The sequence below is a fragment of the Mytilus californianus genome, unplaced genomic scaffold, assembly GCF_021869535.1.
Source record: "Mytilus californianus isolate M0D057914Y unplaced genomic scaffold, xbMytCali1.0.p SCAF_5, whole genome shotgun sequence".
NCBI lineage: Eukaryota > Metazoa > Mollusca > Bivalvia > Mytilida > Mytilidae > Mytilus > Mytilus californianus.
In genome coordinates this window covers 120162827-120180543 of record NW_026262701.1, presented here as the reverse complement: position 1 = coordinate 120180543, position 17717 = coordinate 120162827, and the positions used below count along the sequence as shown (strand labels likewise).

The 17717-nt window shown below is 31.7% G+C and overlaps 1 protein-coding gene across 1 annotated transcript in view; it reads left to right on the top strand.

Moving 5' to 3' along the window:
- LOC127700902 (N6-adenosine-methyltransferase subunit METTL3-like) overlaps positions 1–10267 on the top strand; it is a 28354-nt gene extending 18087 nt beyond the window's left edge. Inside the window, exons 6-16 of the mRNA XM_052204611.1 lie at positions 380–469; positions 635–671; positions 1256–1375; positions 2053–2108; positions 3332–3436; positions 4988–5175; positions 5668–5706; positions 6496–6604; positions 7094–7159; positions 7753–7865; positions 9150–10267. Of these exons, the coding sequence (XP_052060571.1) occupies positions 380–469; positions 635–671; positions 1256–1375; positions 2053–2108; positions 3332–3436; positions 4988–5175; positions 5668–5706; positions 6496–6604; positions 7094–7159; positions 7753–7865; positions 9150–9264 (1038 nt within the window). The 3' untranslated portion in view covers positions 9265–10267. The remainder of the gene's footprint in view (positions 1–379; positions 470–634; positions 672–1255; positions 1376–2052; positions 2109–3331; positions 3437–4987; positions 5176–5667; positions 5707–6495; positions 6605–7093; positions 7160–7752; positions 7866–9149) is intronic.
- The last annotated feature ends 7450 nt before the right edge of the window (positions 10268–17717 follow it).

Below are 17717 nucleotides of genomic sequence, written 5' to 3'. Positions count from 1 at the left end.
AATTCATTAATTACAACAATTAAAAGTATTAAGACAATTATGACAAATTTACAATAATTAGATTTAAAACAGACGACCATCATCAGTGATCTTTCAGGACTTGTTTCGTTCCGCTAGTGATTATTTGTGGATGTTTTGTATCTGAACTTGTGTGTTTAATTATAATGATGGACCAAAAAATATGGAGCTAGAATACACAATCAAAATTGTTATATATTATGTTATGGATGTGATGCTATCTTTCTTAGAAACAAGATGGTATTTCAAATTACCCTGTTTACCAGGATACTATATGAAATATCTGGGGGAGAACACTGAGGTATGCTAGTTTACATTATGAACACATTGTGACTTTATATTGTATGTTGTATGTTTACAGAGCCTTTTGTCAATGGAATCTGCCAAGGAGAAGGAAAATAAGAAATTGAATGAAGAAATCTTAGAATTGTTGGATAAACCCACAGCAAAGGTAAAACTTCAATCAAATAATTTATTTTTAAATATAAAGGTCAAGTTACTCAAGATCAGTTTTATTTGGTTTCAAAAATAGTTTATGATAACATAGCATGTTCAGAATATTGATTAAAAAGACAATTTTTGCAAAACAATACAAAAATATTTTTTTGTATTTCAGGAACAATTCCTAACTCAGAGGTTCAAATCCCAAGGAGGTATGTTATCATGTTCATGTATTTATATTGGTTCTGTCCTTGTATTTACTCAATATTTCATGTAACCTTTCTTGAAATATCTTCTGGTCAATTAGTTTAACACATGCAACACTTGTACATGAACAGTCACTGGAAAATAGTACATATATATTAATATTTGACAAAATCTTTATTTTTATCCTTTTGTAATGTCAGAACAAGTTGAGTTAAAGATTTGTTTGCACAGGTTGTCTTTCCTAGTCTCATGCCAGATTTTTCAAAAATTTATAATAAATTTTAAGTTTCACCTTAAAATTTTTGCAAGGAGAAAATATGATAAGGCAATTTTTTTTCGCCCCATGATTTCAGAAATCAAAAAGTATTTTATATTCAACAAGTAGATATTCATAAGACATAAACTCTGTCAGTATTCATATTTTTTAATTTTGTAGACGTAAATTGTAGATTTAACTGGTAGAAATTGAATTTATCTTTTGTTACATAGGTTTTTTACTAGGTGTTGATAAAACTGATTGCAACAGTAAAATTGTTAGAATCATTATACACTGTTGAATAAAATTCTTTATGGGGTGAGTTATTGACAGGTGCCCAACTGAAGGAATTTTGTCAGTTTGGTACCAGAGAAGAATGCTCCAGATTAAAGGAAACATCAAAGCCTTGTAAAAGACTTCATTTTAGAAAAATTATCAACAAACATACAGATGGTAAATATTAGAAGTTGTTTTTGTAATAACATAAATATAAAATAGATGTGGTATAATTGCGACAACTATCCACCAGAGACCAAATGATGTAGATCTTAGCAAATATAGGTGGACTTGTGACCTTTAACAATGAGCAAAAGCCATACTGCAAAGCTGGCTATAAAAGGTCCGACATAACAAAATGTAAAACAATTCAAATGAGAAAACCAACGGCCTAATTTATGTATAAAACAACGAACAAAAAACAAATATAATATACAGTACTTAACAAACAACAACCACTGTATAACAGGCTCCTGACTTGAGACAGGCACATACAGAATCTGGCGGGTTTAAACATGTTTGGGGGCACCCCGAACTTGGGACTGTGGTGCAATAGCACAACACAAAAACAAACTGTACAAGACAGTACACAAAAAATGAATATGATATACAGTAACAAACATCAACCACTGGATAACAGGCTCCTGACTTGGACAGGCACACACAGAATGTAGCTGTTTTTAGTTATAGGTTTCTCCTCATTCAACTTTTCTAGTAAAAATACATATATGACCAAATATAAAGATATGTTAGTTTATGGATTTATACATCTATATTGAGCATAAAGTATACATACAATGCAAATGTTTATTGTTTTGATGTTATTGTTATTTATATATATTTATATTCTGTAGAATCACTTGGTGATTGTTCCTTCCTGAACACTTGTTTCCATATGGACACATGCAAGGTAACATTACACAATAGGATCATGGGATTAATAGCCTTCAGTTTTCAATTTAAAATGCAGTAAGAAGATAGCTTTTAGATGATGTGTACACAATATACTACAATTATTGAAAGAAAGCTGGAATAATTTGAAGTCGAGAATGATTGATTGATTTTTGATGTTTTAACATCACTTTCAGCACTATTGGTTATTTTGTGGCGGTCAGTTTTTATTGAGAAAGTCAAGAATGATGTAGATACTGGTAATAATTGCTCAGAATCAGGCTACCAAACAGGATGTCTTAAAAGAGAGGATGCAGTTGCAATGTATCTCCACGCATTAAAAAATTTGAAATAAGTTTCTCCAGGTTAATGTTCTGATTATTGTACACTGTAATATCATCTCATTGTTTCTGTCTACTTAATTCATTCAGGTACTAAAGTGGTTTCCTTTGGGTATATTATGTTTTAAGAAAGAGTAACTTCAATCAGCTGCCACAAAAGGTTACATGCCCCAAAAAATTGCCATAGTTTTTTTAAAGTTGTTTAAGGAGAAACAGACCTTAAAAATTTAACCTGCCAGTGCAGTGTGAAATGAGATGTGCTCCTCTTGTCTTATCAACATACCATACTTGTATATGGTTGACCAGTTACCACACCTTTTATTTACAGTCACTACGAACCAGACTTTTCAAAAAATTTCAGAACAAATTAAAATATTTCAATAAAACCTATCGACCTTTGAATAAATCCTTAAACCAAATACTGTTATCTAACTGTGGTAAGTTACTAAGAAGTATAAAAACTTTAACAATGAAAATTAGGTCAAGATCAGAAGATAATTATTGGTTGATAATATTATCAGAAGCTACAGATTTTGAATGCCTTGGTTGACAAAGAGGACTAGATCTTTTAAAAGATCTAAAGAATGAGGTTGCCTACACTGTCACTGCAGGAAAAGATATATCTGTATCTCATTGATGTGACCTGCATTGCAGATGAGACAAAAATCATAAAGTAAATTTCTGTATTAGTTAGTATTTTTGATAAAATGCACAAATTGAATAATGTAGATAGACATATACATGTAATACCTTAAATATAACTTTACTTGATGTGTTGTTTAATTTGTTCTCGTACTGAATATGCATGTAATATTTGTGGCTTGACATTAAGTTAATAGCAATCCAGTATTATTACTCTTCGTCAGAATGGTTTTGGAAATGTATACTCTTTATGTTTCAGTATGTACATTATGAGGTTGAATACCAAGCTAAGTTAGGACTTACCAAAGAATTGTCTGTCACAAAGAAAATAGAAAATACTGATGTACAAATGTTTCCACCTCAGGTAATATACATATACTCTTCCACCTCAGGTAATATACATATACTCTCCCAGATGAGGTAAAATATATATGTTCCACCTCGTGTAATATACATAAAATCCCCAACCTCAATCAATATGTGTATCTTCCACCTCAGGGTCATTTATGTTCCACCTCTGGTAATATACATATACTCTCGCACCTCAGGTAATATAAAGATTAATTACACCTTATATAAGAATGCCGGATTTTGATTGGTTGGTAGTTAGTGTATTTTTCGCATATTCTAACCTTTTTTCCTCATTTCAAACAAATTTGCCTGTTTTTCACCACTGCCGGTGAATATGCCTCAAATTCCTCTCTATGCCGGGGTATTTGCCATTTTGGATATTCATTTTTTACCCTCGCGAGCCTCTTCCCGCCAAAATTATTCGGAACCTTTCTCATCCTATCCCGATTATTAAGGCAACATGATAAAGCAATATTGACTGATAGAGGTAATCTGAAAACTGTAAACAAAAATGTCGGACAACACAACTGCACGGCACCAATCTCATGATCGTATATTGGGATTGCGTTGTGTATATAAAGTGGAAAAAGCTGTCTATACAAGTGAACGATTTAATGATGGAATAAAAATGACGTTTACACAGATACCATGACCTTACATAAAGACAGCGGTAACGCGTATAAGTACATGTATAACTCCCGTGGTACTATGATAGTCTCTACTTATCCTCAAAATTATGCATAAACATGTTTATGGATTCAGACAGCTTACTAGTAAAAAAAAGATTTACCTTCATCTGTACAGAAAGTTTCAATCAAAATCTATTCGGTGTAATTAAACAGATATATCATGTTACGGAGGGGTATTTGCGAAAAATACCAGTCTTGAGACCAAATTTCCCTTGACTTGTATTTTTCGCAAATACCCCTCCATAACATGATATATCTGTTCAATGTACCACATCAGGTAATATACGTATATGATCCACCTACAGTTAATTTAAAGACATGTTCCACCTCAGGTAATATACATATACTCTCCTATCTCAGGTAATATTATACAATTTTTGTCTTTTTGATAAAGTTGCCTTGTCTAGGAAAATAAATATTTAGGTACACTTTGGCTGTTCCAAATCTCTCATGATCTTTCATATAGTCATATAGTAAGCATAATTGTTCCACCTCAGTTAACAGACATATATAATAACTTCTAATGTGAATAATTTTTTTTGATTTTTGAGAAAATAATATTTTAATTGAAAACATGTGGTTTGTGTGGTATCACAAGATTTCATCTAGTTCCCACTCTATTGTATTATATTTCTCTGATTTAACTAAAGACATTTTGTATGATTTTGTTATTTTGTAATAGCACGATTGATCAAAAAAATTGTGAAGATCTTGATTTATGAGGGGAGCCAACTTTGATAATTTAATTTCATGATAGAATGTACAGTTGTTATTCTTTGAATAGCATTCATGATCAGAAAGTTGAAATTATACATGACTGTGCTGGGCAACATGTTATTGTTATTTTAGAGTCACCATATTTTTTTGTTTTTCAGTGGATCCAGTGTGATCTTCGAGTGTTTGACATGTCAGTGCTTGGGAAATGTGCGGTTATCATGGCTGATCCACCATGGGATATCCACATGGAATTACCCTATGGAACAATGCAGGATGATGAAATGAGAAAGTTGCCAGTCCCAGCTTTACAAGATGATGGATATATATTCTTGTGGGTCACAGGAAGGTAGGATCATCTTGAACAGGTTTAAAAACATTCCCCAAAGTTGCATCTTTCTCATCAATTTTTTTTTTTTAGCATATGCCTGCGCATATTTTTTCCGACCTTGCAAGTTGGATTTAGTATCACAATCAATAAGTTGATGGAACCTAGAAATAACTTTAATGGCTTTATGAAAGTGCTGAAATGATAATTGATTTAGATTTTGGTAATTTTTCAATATTTTGTACAATACATTACTGCCAAGATATTGATATACATGTAGTTGGTGATTCCAATATTGATTGAAATATACCAAACAGAAGTAATTGATTAATCATTGGTGATTCTTTAAGAATCCTTTCTATGCCACACAGATATGTCAAGTAATTGATAGAGGTTCAGATTGGTTCTTTGCAACATCAATCTTCGTGGTAATTAGTTAATTAAAGAAGAAAATAAACTATAAATGAAAAAATAATTTTTATATTGCATTTTTTTTAAAACTGTTCTTTTCAGAGCTATGGAACTAGGAAGAGAATGTTTGGATCTGTGGGGGTAAGTCCTACTGTTGTAATGTAAACTTGGTTGCAATGTACTATTATAGTTAATAAAAACTTGATAGAGGAGGGGTTTTCATACTAGGAGAATACTTGTTTTGATTGTGGTCCAATTACCAATGAGAAATGTATGGCATTCAATACCATTTAATAAATCTTTTTTTATTCGGATTTTTTCTTAACCGATGTAAAAAAGAGGCGAGGATACTAAAGGGACATTCAAACTCATAAGTAGAAAATAAACTGACAATGACATGGCTAGAAAATAAAAAGACCAACAGACAAACAATAGTACACAAAACACAACATAGAAAGTAAAAAGACTGAGCAACACTGATCTCACAAAAAACTATGTAGTATACATATTCTGCACTATTTTGACCTATAGAATTAAATGGTGCACTTATCTCAAATAACGAAATGTCCAGTTATATTTGAAAAAATGAAGAATTAATGTAGGCCTGTTTTCAGTAATAAAATGAAAAAGCATGTCTATATGTTCCTTATCAATATTATAATGGATTCAAACGTTTTTTTTTACATTATTCAAAAATGAATATCTAAATTTATAGAACCTGCCTTTTCTGCCATGCTCATATATTTAAATTCCTTAAATCAGGTTTTGATATTTTTACAGACGGAGTTCATTTTTTAAAACAATTTTAATAAGCAATCTCTATTACAAACTTTTATGATTGCAAATGATTATGCAGGTATTTTGTTCCTTATGACAGTAAAACCTCATCTGCTGCATATTGATTCTTTGTTTTTTTATATTTTTATAAAGATATACAAGAATGGATGAATTGATATGGGTGAAGACCAATCAACTACAGAGAATAATAAGGACAGGAAGAACTGGTCATTGGCTGAATCATGGAAAAGAACATTGTCTGGTAAATATTATTTTTTCTGTTAAAAAAAAATCTGGTCATAGTTCAGTGTCTTCAAAATATTCATAATATTTTTAGTTAACAGAAAAATTTCTGTTTTACTTTGACAACCAGTCATAAATTAGAGCATACAATTATTTTTGAATGAATAGAAATCCAAAGTTACCCCTAGAAATTAAAAGAAATTATACATAGATGTTCAGTATTGTATGTATTCTTCATTCCAATAAGGCCATTTCTGACAGTTATTTACTTAGAGTAAGGTTAATAAACCACTCTTATTCTTATTTTGATAATTGTTTAATTTGTCAATGTATAATTGACCAGAAGGCAACCATTAGCTAAACTGTCCTCTGTTTGGGTTGGATTTAATCTAGAGGCATCAGATTTTAATTATTGCTAGTTAAGCTTGAGCCATTAACTATTTTGTTTGAAAATTTTGAAAATGATGTACAAATGTGCTGGTTATTGTGTATTTTGTGTTTACTATAGGTTGGTGTAAAAGGTAACCCTAAAGGTGTGAATTGTGGTTTGGACTGTGATGTTATTGTAGCAGAGGTATGGCTGTGTATGACATATAAATTAAATATTCAAAACATTTTTCAGTGTTAATATTTAAGTATTTATAAAGCAGAAAATGTCCTTGATTTGTTTTAAATATATTGCATATTTCACCATGTAATTGCCCAATTTTTAATTTGAACACACATCAATAGATTTGTACAATATATATTATAGTGCTGAGATATATTCCATGGTTGAGATTTCTGGCCTAACAGTCATAAAAATTTTGAATATGATTATTGTTCTCAGACTCAGAAATCAGCAATTCAAAATGATGGATTTGGTGTTTTGAGTACACATTTTATACTCTTGGTACTGAGATAAGTTTAATAACCAAAGGCCTGATCTCGTTCTTTCTTTAGAGATCATTATCATTTATGTACTAAATATGGACATAGCAAGGACCTTAATTAATTACAAAAAAAGATATTCTTTTTTCCCTTGACCACACCAGGTCATGCACGTCAGAGACCAATTTGTTAAGATAGAACAAGTTATTGCATTATATTATCTGCTTAAAACATTTTTAATATATTTCTCTAAATTTGGGTAACACTAACTCATAAGCAATTTGTTTTCTTTATTAGGTAAGGGCTACCAGTCATAAACCTGATGAAGTCTATGGTATTATAGAAAGGTTGTCTCCAGGAACAAGAAAAGTAGAACTGTTTGGTCGTCCACATAATGTACAGCCTAATTGGTAAGTAGGATTGAAGGAAATCTTCTGTAAATGTGGATATTTTTAATTAAGTCAATGCATAAACTTTTTGTGAATGGTTTAAATTATTTTGCATTAAGTGCACCCTTAACATCAATATTATTGATTTTAAATAACTTTTCGTGTTGGGAGTACAGTATTTGATTTGATGTCATCAGAGATAAGTGGATGTCTGAATTCTAACCTATGTCATAACTAAGGCAGTTTCATTTTAAAGTTTTAAAAGACAAGCTAATCAATGAAATTTTTATTCATGGTTTATTATAAAGATATCACTTGTATATAATAAAACAATAAAAACATCACAATTTATTGGATATTTAATTTATTTTTTGTTGTTTTTATGAACCACAAAAGGGGAAGGTATAATTTAAGGTCAAATATGCTCTTAAATCAAATATATTTCAAATTTTTTACAATTTACAGAACAATGTCCTATATAATATTAGTTTATCAGTTACCATAAGCATTATCTTGTTTTTATGCCCCTGCCGTTGCGGAGGGGGCATTAAGTTTTACCCTTGTCCGTCTGTACATCCGTTCCTTCCGTCCGTCTGTACATCCCAAAATTGGTTTCCGTTCTCTAACTTTAGTTTGCCTCAATCAAATGTTATGAAACTTATATACAATGCTAATTACCACAAAACACAGATAAAGTTAGAATTTTGGTGGTGTCACTTTTACCGTTCTAGAGTTATGCCCTTTACAAATGGAAAAAATGCTTAATTTTTCGTTTCCGTTCTATAACTTAAGTTTGGCTTGGACTAAATGTTATGAAACGTTAACACAATGCTTATTACCACAAAACTCAGATCAAGTAAAAATTTGGGTAGTGTCACTTTTGCAGTTCTTGAGTTATTTTTTATTAAAACAGTTCCATTCTGCAAGTAATTAAGATTTTTTGACGTTTTTAGCAAAGATTAAAACGTCTTTGTACACTGTTCCTGTCAGTAACTTGTAATCCTACCAATACATATACATATATAAATGAACAGTAAAAAATGAATTAATGTAAATGTTCTACAAATAAGGGGAATCCCCAGTCTAGGTCATCTTCAGGTCTAGTCTAGTAGAAAGAACTTTAGTTGTCAAAAAATTGCACTGAATATTACTGACAACTTTTAGTTTGGAACACAGTTGTCAAATGTAATAATTTTAAAATCCAAAACAATATATTTTTGTTTTGCAAAAATGAATATCCCCCATGGAAAAGTTCAAATGAATATATTTATAAATCATGCTAATATTTAAAAAAATTTCTGACAGGATAACACTAGGAAACCAAACAGAAGGAGTTCGATTAAAGGATCCTGACATTGTGGCCAGATTTAAAGAGAGATATCCAGATGGAAACTGTATGGAACCAGCCAAACCTAGATAGTGATGTCTTCCTGAATGATATTGACATATAAATACTAAAACAATTTGTAGAACAGCTTTATTGTGTTCAAATGTATCAACAATATAGCATGCACGTGAAATTCAAGACATGTTATAATTTGTAGACTACATGTTACAAGCTGAGTTAAATAGACTTGAGGAAACACAAGATTAAAATGTGCAATATTGCAAATTTGGATTTCAATTCATCAATGAAATCAAAGGAAATAGTGCTTGTTTATTAAAAGTGAAATAAGTTTTTAATACCTTGTATAAAGTAGTTCATAATAATAGTATTTTATCATCATTGTTTTACTTTCAAAGCTGAACTTTTTTGTTGACATATTATCTGCAATGACTTGCATCAAGTTTTGGTCGAATGAGGGAGCATATACATTTTTACCTCTATCCATCCATGTTTTTACAGCGATTTTTGTGAAACAATTTCATCATCAGATAATTTTCTCATGTTCTCTGAATTTGATATCTGTGTGTTGCACTTTCAGAATCTAGCATTCTTGATACAGTATAATATAGTATTGTTTCATTTTGTAGTTGTATTTTTGTCATCTTCAACATTAATGATTTATGTGCTTTTGAACTGATTTTAATTGTGCACTTTTTGTACTTTTTGTTATTCCATTGATCAAGATAAAGAGAGAGAGGGTTGAGACCCTTAATAGTTTGACCTCATCTCATATAAATGTGATTGGGTCAGGTCAAGAACCTCAGTAGTATTTGGTTTTTGAACAAGTATAATTTGTTTACTAAACAGAAAGTAATCTTTTAATAATTGTGTAAAAGGAATTATACTAAAATGAGATAGGGGACATTAATGAACTCTAGAAGGTTATGAAATTTTTTTTGTAACATATTAAATGGCCAAAACAATTCATGACACAGTAAACAAAACATTTATCATTTAAGATTTTTTATACATTTTGTATTTGTTATTCAATATTAAGTTGTTGTCTTTGAGATGAAAATAAAATTTTATAAGGAAATGTTGTATGATTGACCAAACGAGTCATATTAAACAATGACCTTTGTTTTTATGTATCCACATGTCTGCATATGTAAACTTTTCTAAAAACTCATTCATCTTATATATAATGACAATAAGTGTGCAACTGACATCACTTAATTCACAAAAATCACTATTTATTTTATATTAAAGCAAATCATTCAAACATACATGCAAACTTACCTTTTAAAATTTTTAGAACAGTAAAAATTCTAAAGGACTCAATGGGGGTCCATTTTTGTCTTGCGAGACATAGGGATTACAATCGGGCAGCAGCAGCAATGGCATAAACTATTTGTATGAAGCTTCATATTTCAGAAAGAAGTAGACCTGGATGTATCATACCTTGTATGCAGATACCTTATGGATGTCGTATGTTCATTGTCCTTGACCTCATTTTCATGGTTTAGTGACTACTTGAAAAAAAGTAATTTTTTTCATGTAAAAATCTCACTTATTTTGAGTAATAGGATAACTATATTTGGTATATGGGATCCTTGCAAAGTCTACATTTCCTTCAGACAGAGTTGACCTGACTTCAACCTCATTTCATGGATTAGTGATCAAGGTTAAGTCCATATCTCAAATACTATGTATAATCAATAGGTCAACCATATATGGTGTATGAAATAATTGTAAGATATAAATTACCAACTTGTAGGTTTCCTCTTACCATGAACTCATTTTCATGGTTCATTGGACAGTGTTTATTTTTTTGGGGTTGATATATTTCTCAGATACTATAAGCAATAGAGGCACTATATTTTGTGTATGGAATGATTATAAGGTGCGTATGTCTGTGTGTGGTTTCATGGCTTTGACCTCATTTTCATGGTACATTGGTCAATGTGAAATTTTCATGGTTTTGTCATTTTGAATTGTCCATTAACCAGGAAACCTATGTTTTTCTCCCTTTTTTGCCCCTAATTCCTAAACGGTTTGAGCCATAACCTCCCAAAGTCAATCCTAACCATCCCTTTGTGGTATGGAAACTTGTGGTATAATTTCAGAGAGATCCATACACCGTTCCACAAGTTATTGTCTGGAAACTAGAAAAATGCTTATTTGGGCCCTTTTTTGGCACCTAATTCCTTAACTGTTAGGACTATAACCCCCAAAATCAATCCCAACCTTCCTTTTGTGGTTATAAACCTTGTGTTTAAGTTTCATAGATTTCTATTTACTTATACTAAAGTTATTGTCCAGAAACCAAATGTCTTCGGATGACGAAGACGTGATACCAATAGACGACTGCAAAATTCATCAACCAAGATGGCAGACAGTTTTGTAAGAAATGTAAAAATGTAAGTTTGTCTATTATTTTGAAAAACACTATAAATAGAGAAAATCTGACAGGGGGCAGAACTGTTCAATTGTTGAGCTTTACCTATTGGTCCGAGTACACAGTTATTTCGTAGTGCATTTCTTTTAGACAATAAATGAAAATTAAAAAAATCCCACCTGCGCTTTCTCAATAATATTTTTACAGTGTGTTGTACTACTTTTGGGACAAATTATATCAAAATTATAGAAAACTTCATCGGCTCTAACTCAAAATATGGACAATTTCATGCTGAGGGGGTCTTCAAATCTTTTGACAGCCTCCGAAGTGCTAATTTTTAACATTTTTCAGCTGGACCAAATCACTACTTTACTTTAAAATTCATGACCCAAATTTTTTTACAGTGTCATTTCACCCCCCTACTTACTATTTGAGTCATAAAACATGGAGAAATAAATTCGGAAGGGGTATAAAAAAAAATCGACAAGTAACACACTGTCCACACTAGGGACTATATTCGTGGACAACGAAAATCAAAGGACGATAACTGTGTACCCGGACCTAATAGGGTAGAAAAAGTTGACCAATCTTAATGAAACTTGGTATGACCAAAGCTTATTAAATTATAAGACTGCTTACAAAGTTTCATGGCAATAGGATATATATTATAGACAATATGACTAATTCTATATTCAACTTTGAGTGTAAAATTTAGATGTTAAAATTGAAAATTTTCAACTATCAATATTTGGGGCTTAAAAAATTTAAATATTGCAAAAAAATACTTTTGAAATGCCTTAATATATAATATATTATGTATTAAAAGCAATAGAGTACTCATTTGATTTATCAGACTTATCATAATTATTAAAAAGTCAAATTTATATGAGCCTGTGGCTAAAAATGGAGGTTTTCCAATGAAGGGGGGCCTTACATGAAGATGTAATATTTTCCAGCAATTTTAAATTTGTAAAGCTTTTTGGTTATAAATAATCCTTACATATGTATTTAATGTACTTTAAATGGAAAGAAAACTTACAAATAACATATCACATTAGTTTAAAAGGGTCTTAGGCCAAGTAAGACTGAAAATAATTTAGGGTCAATTTAGGCCGTATCACATATTTACATTTAAAAATGCATATTGAAGCTATATGAAATAAAATTTTGTGTCTTTTCTATCATTTCTATACTCAGGTGACATGATACAATAAATCTGAGCACAAAAAGACTCTTGCATTCAACTTTTTTTGCAAACAGTATGGTCTGATACAAAGATTTTTCACTTTTTAGTGAAAAACATGCATGCAATTTTAGTCTCAACAGGCTTATATTTGAACCACTTGCTATCCTACAGAAGAAAAGAAAGATATTATGTGACATAAAACAGGTACAAAAGACATTGTTAAGTGCTTTTTATACAAATTTAGTGAGGTCTTTATAATGGACTTCAACTTTTATGTTCCAAGCTCCTCACATTTAACTCGATCCAAACAGGGCGTTAGACGAGGACCATATATACAACACATTTTGAACATATTGTCTGAGATAATCTTCTTTTCTGTAGATTCAGAGTTCACAAATGAGTAATACAACTGGATTGAAGCATAGAAACACAAATATTGACACATAAAAACCTATTAGATAGAAAGTCAGAATGCCACTTATGCATCAAAATTGAAAAAGCTATGAAATGCTTATTTTGACCATAAAATGCCAAAATTGATCATTTTGCAGAAATTCTATCAAATAAAAGTTTTAATCCTTTAGTTTTATGCTATTTGATAAATTGACACCATCAAATCATTCAGGGAAGTTGCCAAAGTACAGATTCTATATTTCCTGATTTCACCTCTTAGGTCCGAGTACACAGTTATTTCGTAGTGCATTTCTTTTAGACAATAAATGAAAATTAAAAAAATCCCACCTGAGCTTTCTCAATAATATTTTTACAGTGTGTTGTACTACTTTTGGGACAAATTATATCAAAATTATAGAAAACTTCATCGGCTCTAACTCAAAATATGGACAATTTCATGCTGAGGGGGTCTTCAAATCTTTTGACAGCCTCCGAAGTGCTAATTTTTAACATTTTTCAGCTGGACCAAATCACTACTTTACTTTAAAATTCATGACCCAAATTTTTTTACAGTGTCATTTCACCCCCCTACTTACTATTTGAGTCATAAAACATGGAGAAATAAATTCGGAAGGGGTATAAAAAAAATCGACAAGTAACACACTGTCCACACTAGGGACTATATTCGCGGACAACGAAAATCAAAGGACGATAACTGTGTACCCGGACCTATTGTTTTTACATCAGAACTGTCATACGACTTTATAGGAGTTATTGCCCTGTGATGACAAAATTTACCATATTATTTCCATTTTTGCCTATTATCTTGAAACTATAATAGCTAAGAGAGAATCTTGACATAAAAAATGATCAGCAAGACAAGATCTTCAAATCAGTCAAATAGCGGAAATCATCAGTCGACTTCTAGTTAGACTTATTGCCCTTTAATGAAGATTTTTACCAATTTTTTTGCCTCAAATCTTAAAAACTACGATACATAGATAGAAACTTTTAACAGCAAAAGTGATCAGCAAGACAAGGTCTACAAACAAGTCTAAAGGTCGAATTCTTCAGTCGACTGGTTATTGAAGTTATTGCTCTTTTATGACAATTTTTTACCAATTTGCCTATTATCTTAAACTATATAAGATGGATAGAAACTTTAAATAACAAAAATGATCAGCAAGACAAGATCTACAATCAGGTCAAATTCTACTGAAAAAGCTAGTGGAGTGATTGCCAATTTTTTTTACCCTCTTTTGTGTTTTGGGCAAAAATTAAATAAGAGAAACTGTAAACAGTAGTCTACAATGTTGAAGATGCACATAGACCTAGGTGAGCGACACAGGCTCTTTAGATCCTCTAGTTCTTATGGCTTTGACCTCATTTTGGTGGGTTGATTTTTTTAGCAGTGGCATAACAGCACAATGTTAGACCAAACTAAAATCAGTTGAATAGGGCATGACTCTTCTCACTAAATAAGGTCCTTAGAAAACACATTAACAATTAACAAAATTACTCAAGAAACAAACAACCAAAGCTAGCACAAAGCCTGTTACTCAGCATGTAATGGTCAATTTTTGGAATGTGGATTTGCTGTGAGAAGTACATCCTATGTATTACAAATGGTCTTGACCTCATTTTCATTCTTAAAATTGAGTTCTGATCTTGGATTGTATGTATCTTTCTAATTACACATGAAAGATGGAAAATATTTTTTGTCAGTCACAAAGATACTGTAGAGACATGGAAATGACAGGCTCTCTGTTCATCTTATAAGTGTTTTGATGACCTTTACAGTGTTTGATGATTCTGATTAAATGTAAATGAGGGGTTTAAATCAACAATATATCGATCAAGTTAAAAAAAAAACAGGCCAATCAAACACTTTTATTTGAGAAATGCTGTGTAAAAATCAAGCCAACAATTCCCTTGTAAGATTGGTCTTCCTTGAAATTCTTGACTGATTCTATTAAATTTGAATGAAAAGTTCATATTAACTATATCTCAAGTTACAAAAGACCAATACCTGTTCTTGACCTGCATCACTGATTGAGGTAACATGTATACCGGAGCATAACTGATCATTCCCAGACAAATTTATGAAATATTAAAAACATTCACTTCAATAGTAGCCAAGAAAATTTTCCTTGTACAATGTTGTAAAATTTCATACTATCCGCAAACAGGAAGTGGCCACACAGCAGATGTAAAAATCAATTACTCAATACAACTCAGCATTATTAAGCTGCTGACCAAATATTAAATTATTCCCTTTCATAGAAGCCACAAAAACTACGATGAAAATTTTCCTTGTACAATGAGTGTACTAACAGCAAACAGGAAGTGGCTACACAGCAGATGTCAGAATTACTTACTCGCTACAACTCTACATTATCAAGTTGCAGACCAAATTTCAAACCATTACCTTTCATAGCAGCCAATTGTCAAAGATTTCTTTCTTTCGGGTGGAAAGATGGAATCAATATTTTTCCTGTGAGTTAAATATAATTTTGTTTGAAATCCAAAACTGATCAAAAATGATTTGGAAATTAAATTATGTGAAGGATTGCCATGTAAAAGAGAGGTGAAAGATACCAAAAGGACATTCAAACTCCTTTAATTTGAAAATAAACTCACAATGCCATGGCAAAAAAAGAAAGACCAAAAGACAAACAACAGTATACAAAACACAACATAGAAATTAAAGACTCAGCAACTTCACCCCCACAAAAAACTCGGGATGACCTCAGGTGCTCTGGAAGAATGAGTTGATTCTGCTCCATGTGGCTCCAGTCGTGTTGCTCGTGTAATAAGAACCCACTGATAAGTTTAATTTAGTAGGTCATATTTTGGGGAAAAGGAGGACGGGATTGTGCTGTTAACAATTGGAACACATCCATCGTCATCTGTGAAACAGATATTCCATAAAGGTCCAACTAGTGATGTATCCTTTTTTAAGGGATGATTTCAACTTCACCACTTGGAACTCTTGGTGCAATAGCTTCCTTGTGAGCAAAAAACCTAAATCAAGGAAATCATGATAGGAAACAAGCCCTGATATATTGTATCAACTGGGAGATACATACTCCATATGCAGACGCTGCTGTAATGTTGCTACCCATAAATGAAAAGTTCACAATTGGAAAGTTGAACTCTTGATTCTGATTAGTTAATTTTAAAATATCTTCTCATTTGATTGATTGATGTTTGCTTATATCCAGTGTTATATAGTTTACACATAATCAGGATGAAACAAGAGTGCACACGCTGAAATGTCTCGCCTTCTTTATTAATCATTGTTATTATGTTGATAGTCCTAAATATAAAGCTTTATTACAACTGTCACATAAACTTAACATTAACCAAGTAAACTAAACATTGACCAATGAACCATGAAAATGAGGTCAAGGTCAGATGAACCATGCTAGGCAGTCATGTATAGCTAACAATTCTTCCATACAACAAATATAGTTGACTTATTGCTTATAGTTTAAGAAAAACAGACCAAAACACAAAAACTTAACACTGAGCAATGAACCTTGAAAATGAGGTCAAGGTCAAATAAAACCTGCGTGACTGACATATAGATCATAAAATATTTCCATACACCAAATATAGTTGAACTATTGCATATAGTATTAGAAAAAAAGACCAAAACTCAAAAACTTAACTTTGACCACTGATCCATGAAAATGAGGTCAAGGTCAGATGACACCTGCCAGCTAGACATGTACACCTTACAATCATTCCTTACACCAAATATAGTTGACCTATTGCATAGTATAAGAAAAACAGACCAAAACACAAAAACTTAACACTGAGCAATGAACCTTGAAAATGAGGTCAAGGTCAAATAAAACCTGCGTGACTGACATATAGATCATAAAATATTTCCATACACCAAATATAGTTGAACTATTGCATATAGTATTAGAAAAAAAGACCAAAACTCAAAAACTTAACTTTGACCACTGAACCATGAAAATGAGGTCAAGGTCACATGACACCTACCAGTTGGACATGTACACCTTACAATCATTCCATATACCAAATATAGTAGACCTACTGCTTATAGTATCTGATATATGGACTTGACCACGAAAACTTAACCTGGTTCACTGATCCATGAAATGAGGTCGAGGTCAAATGAAAATTGTCTGACGGGCATGAGGACCTTGCAAGGTACGCACATACTAAATATAGTTATCCTTTTACTCATAATAAGAAAGAAATTAACATTACAAAAAATGCTGACTTTTTTTTCAAGTAGTCACTGAACCATGAAAATGAGGTCAAGGACATTGGACATGTGACTGACGGAAACTTCGTAACATGAGGCATCCATATACAAAGTATGAAGCATCCAGGTCTTCTAGCTTCTAAAATATAAAGCTTTTAGGAAGTTAGCTAACGCCGCCGCCGCCGTAGGATCACTATCCCTATGTCGAGCTTTCTGCGACATAAGTCGCAGGCTCGACAAAAACAAATTTAACAAAAGCGATTTAGTAGAATCTGCAAAATTAATTTATTGGGGCAAGGTTGGGAAATTTCGACTGCAAGTAGAAG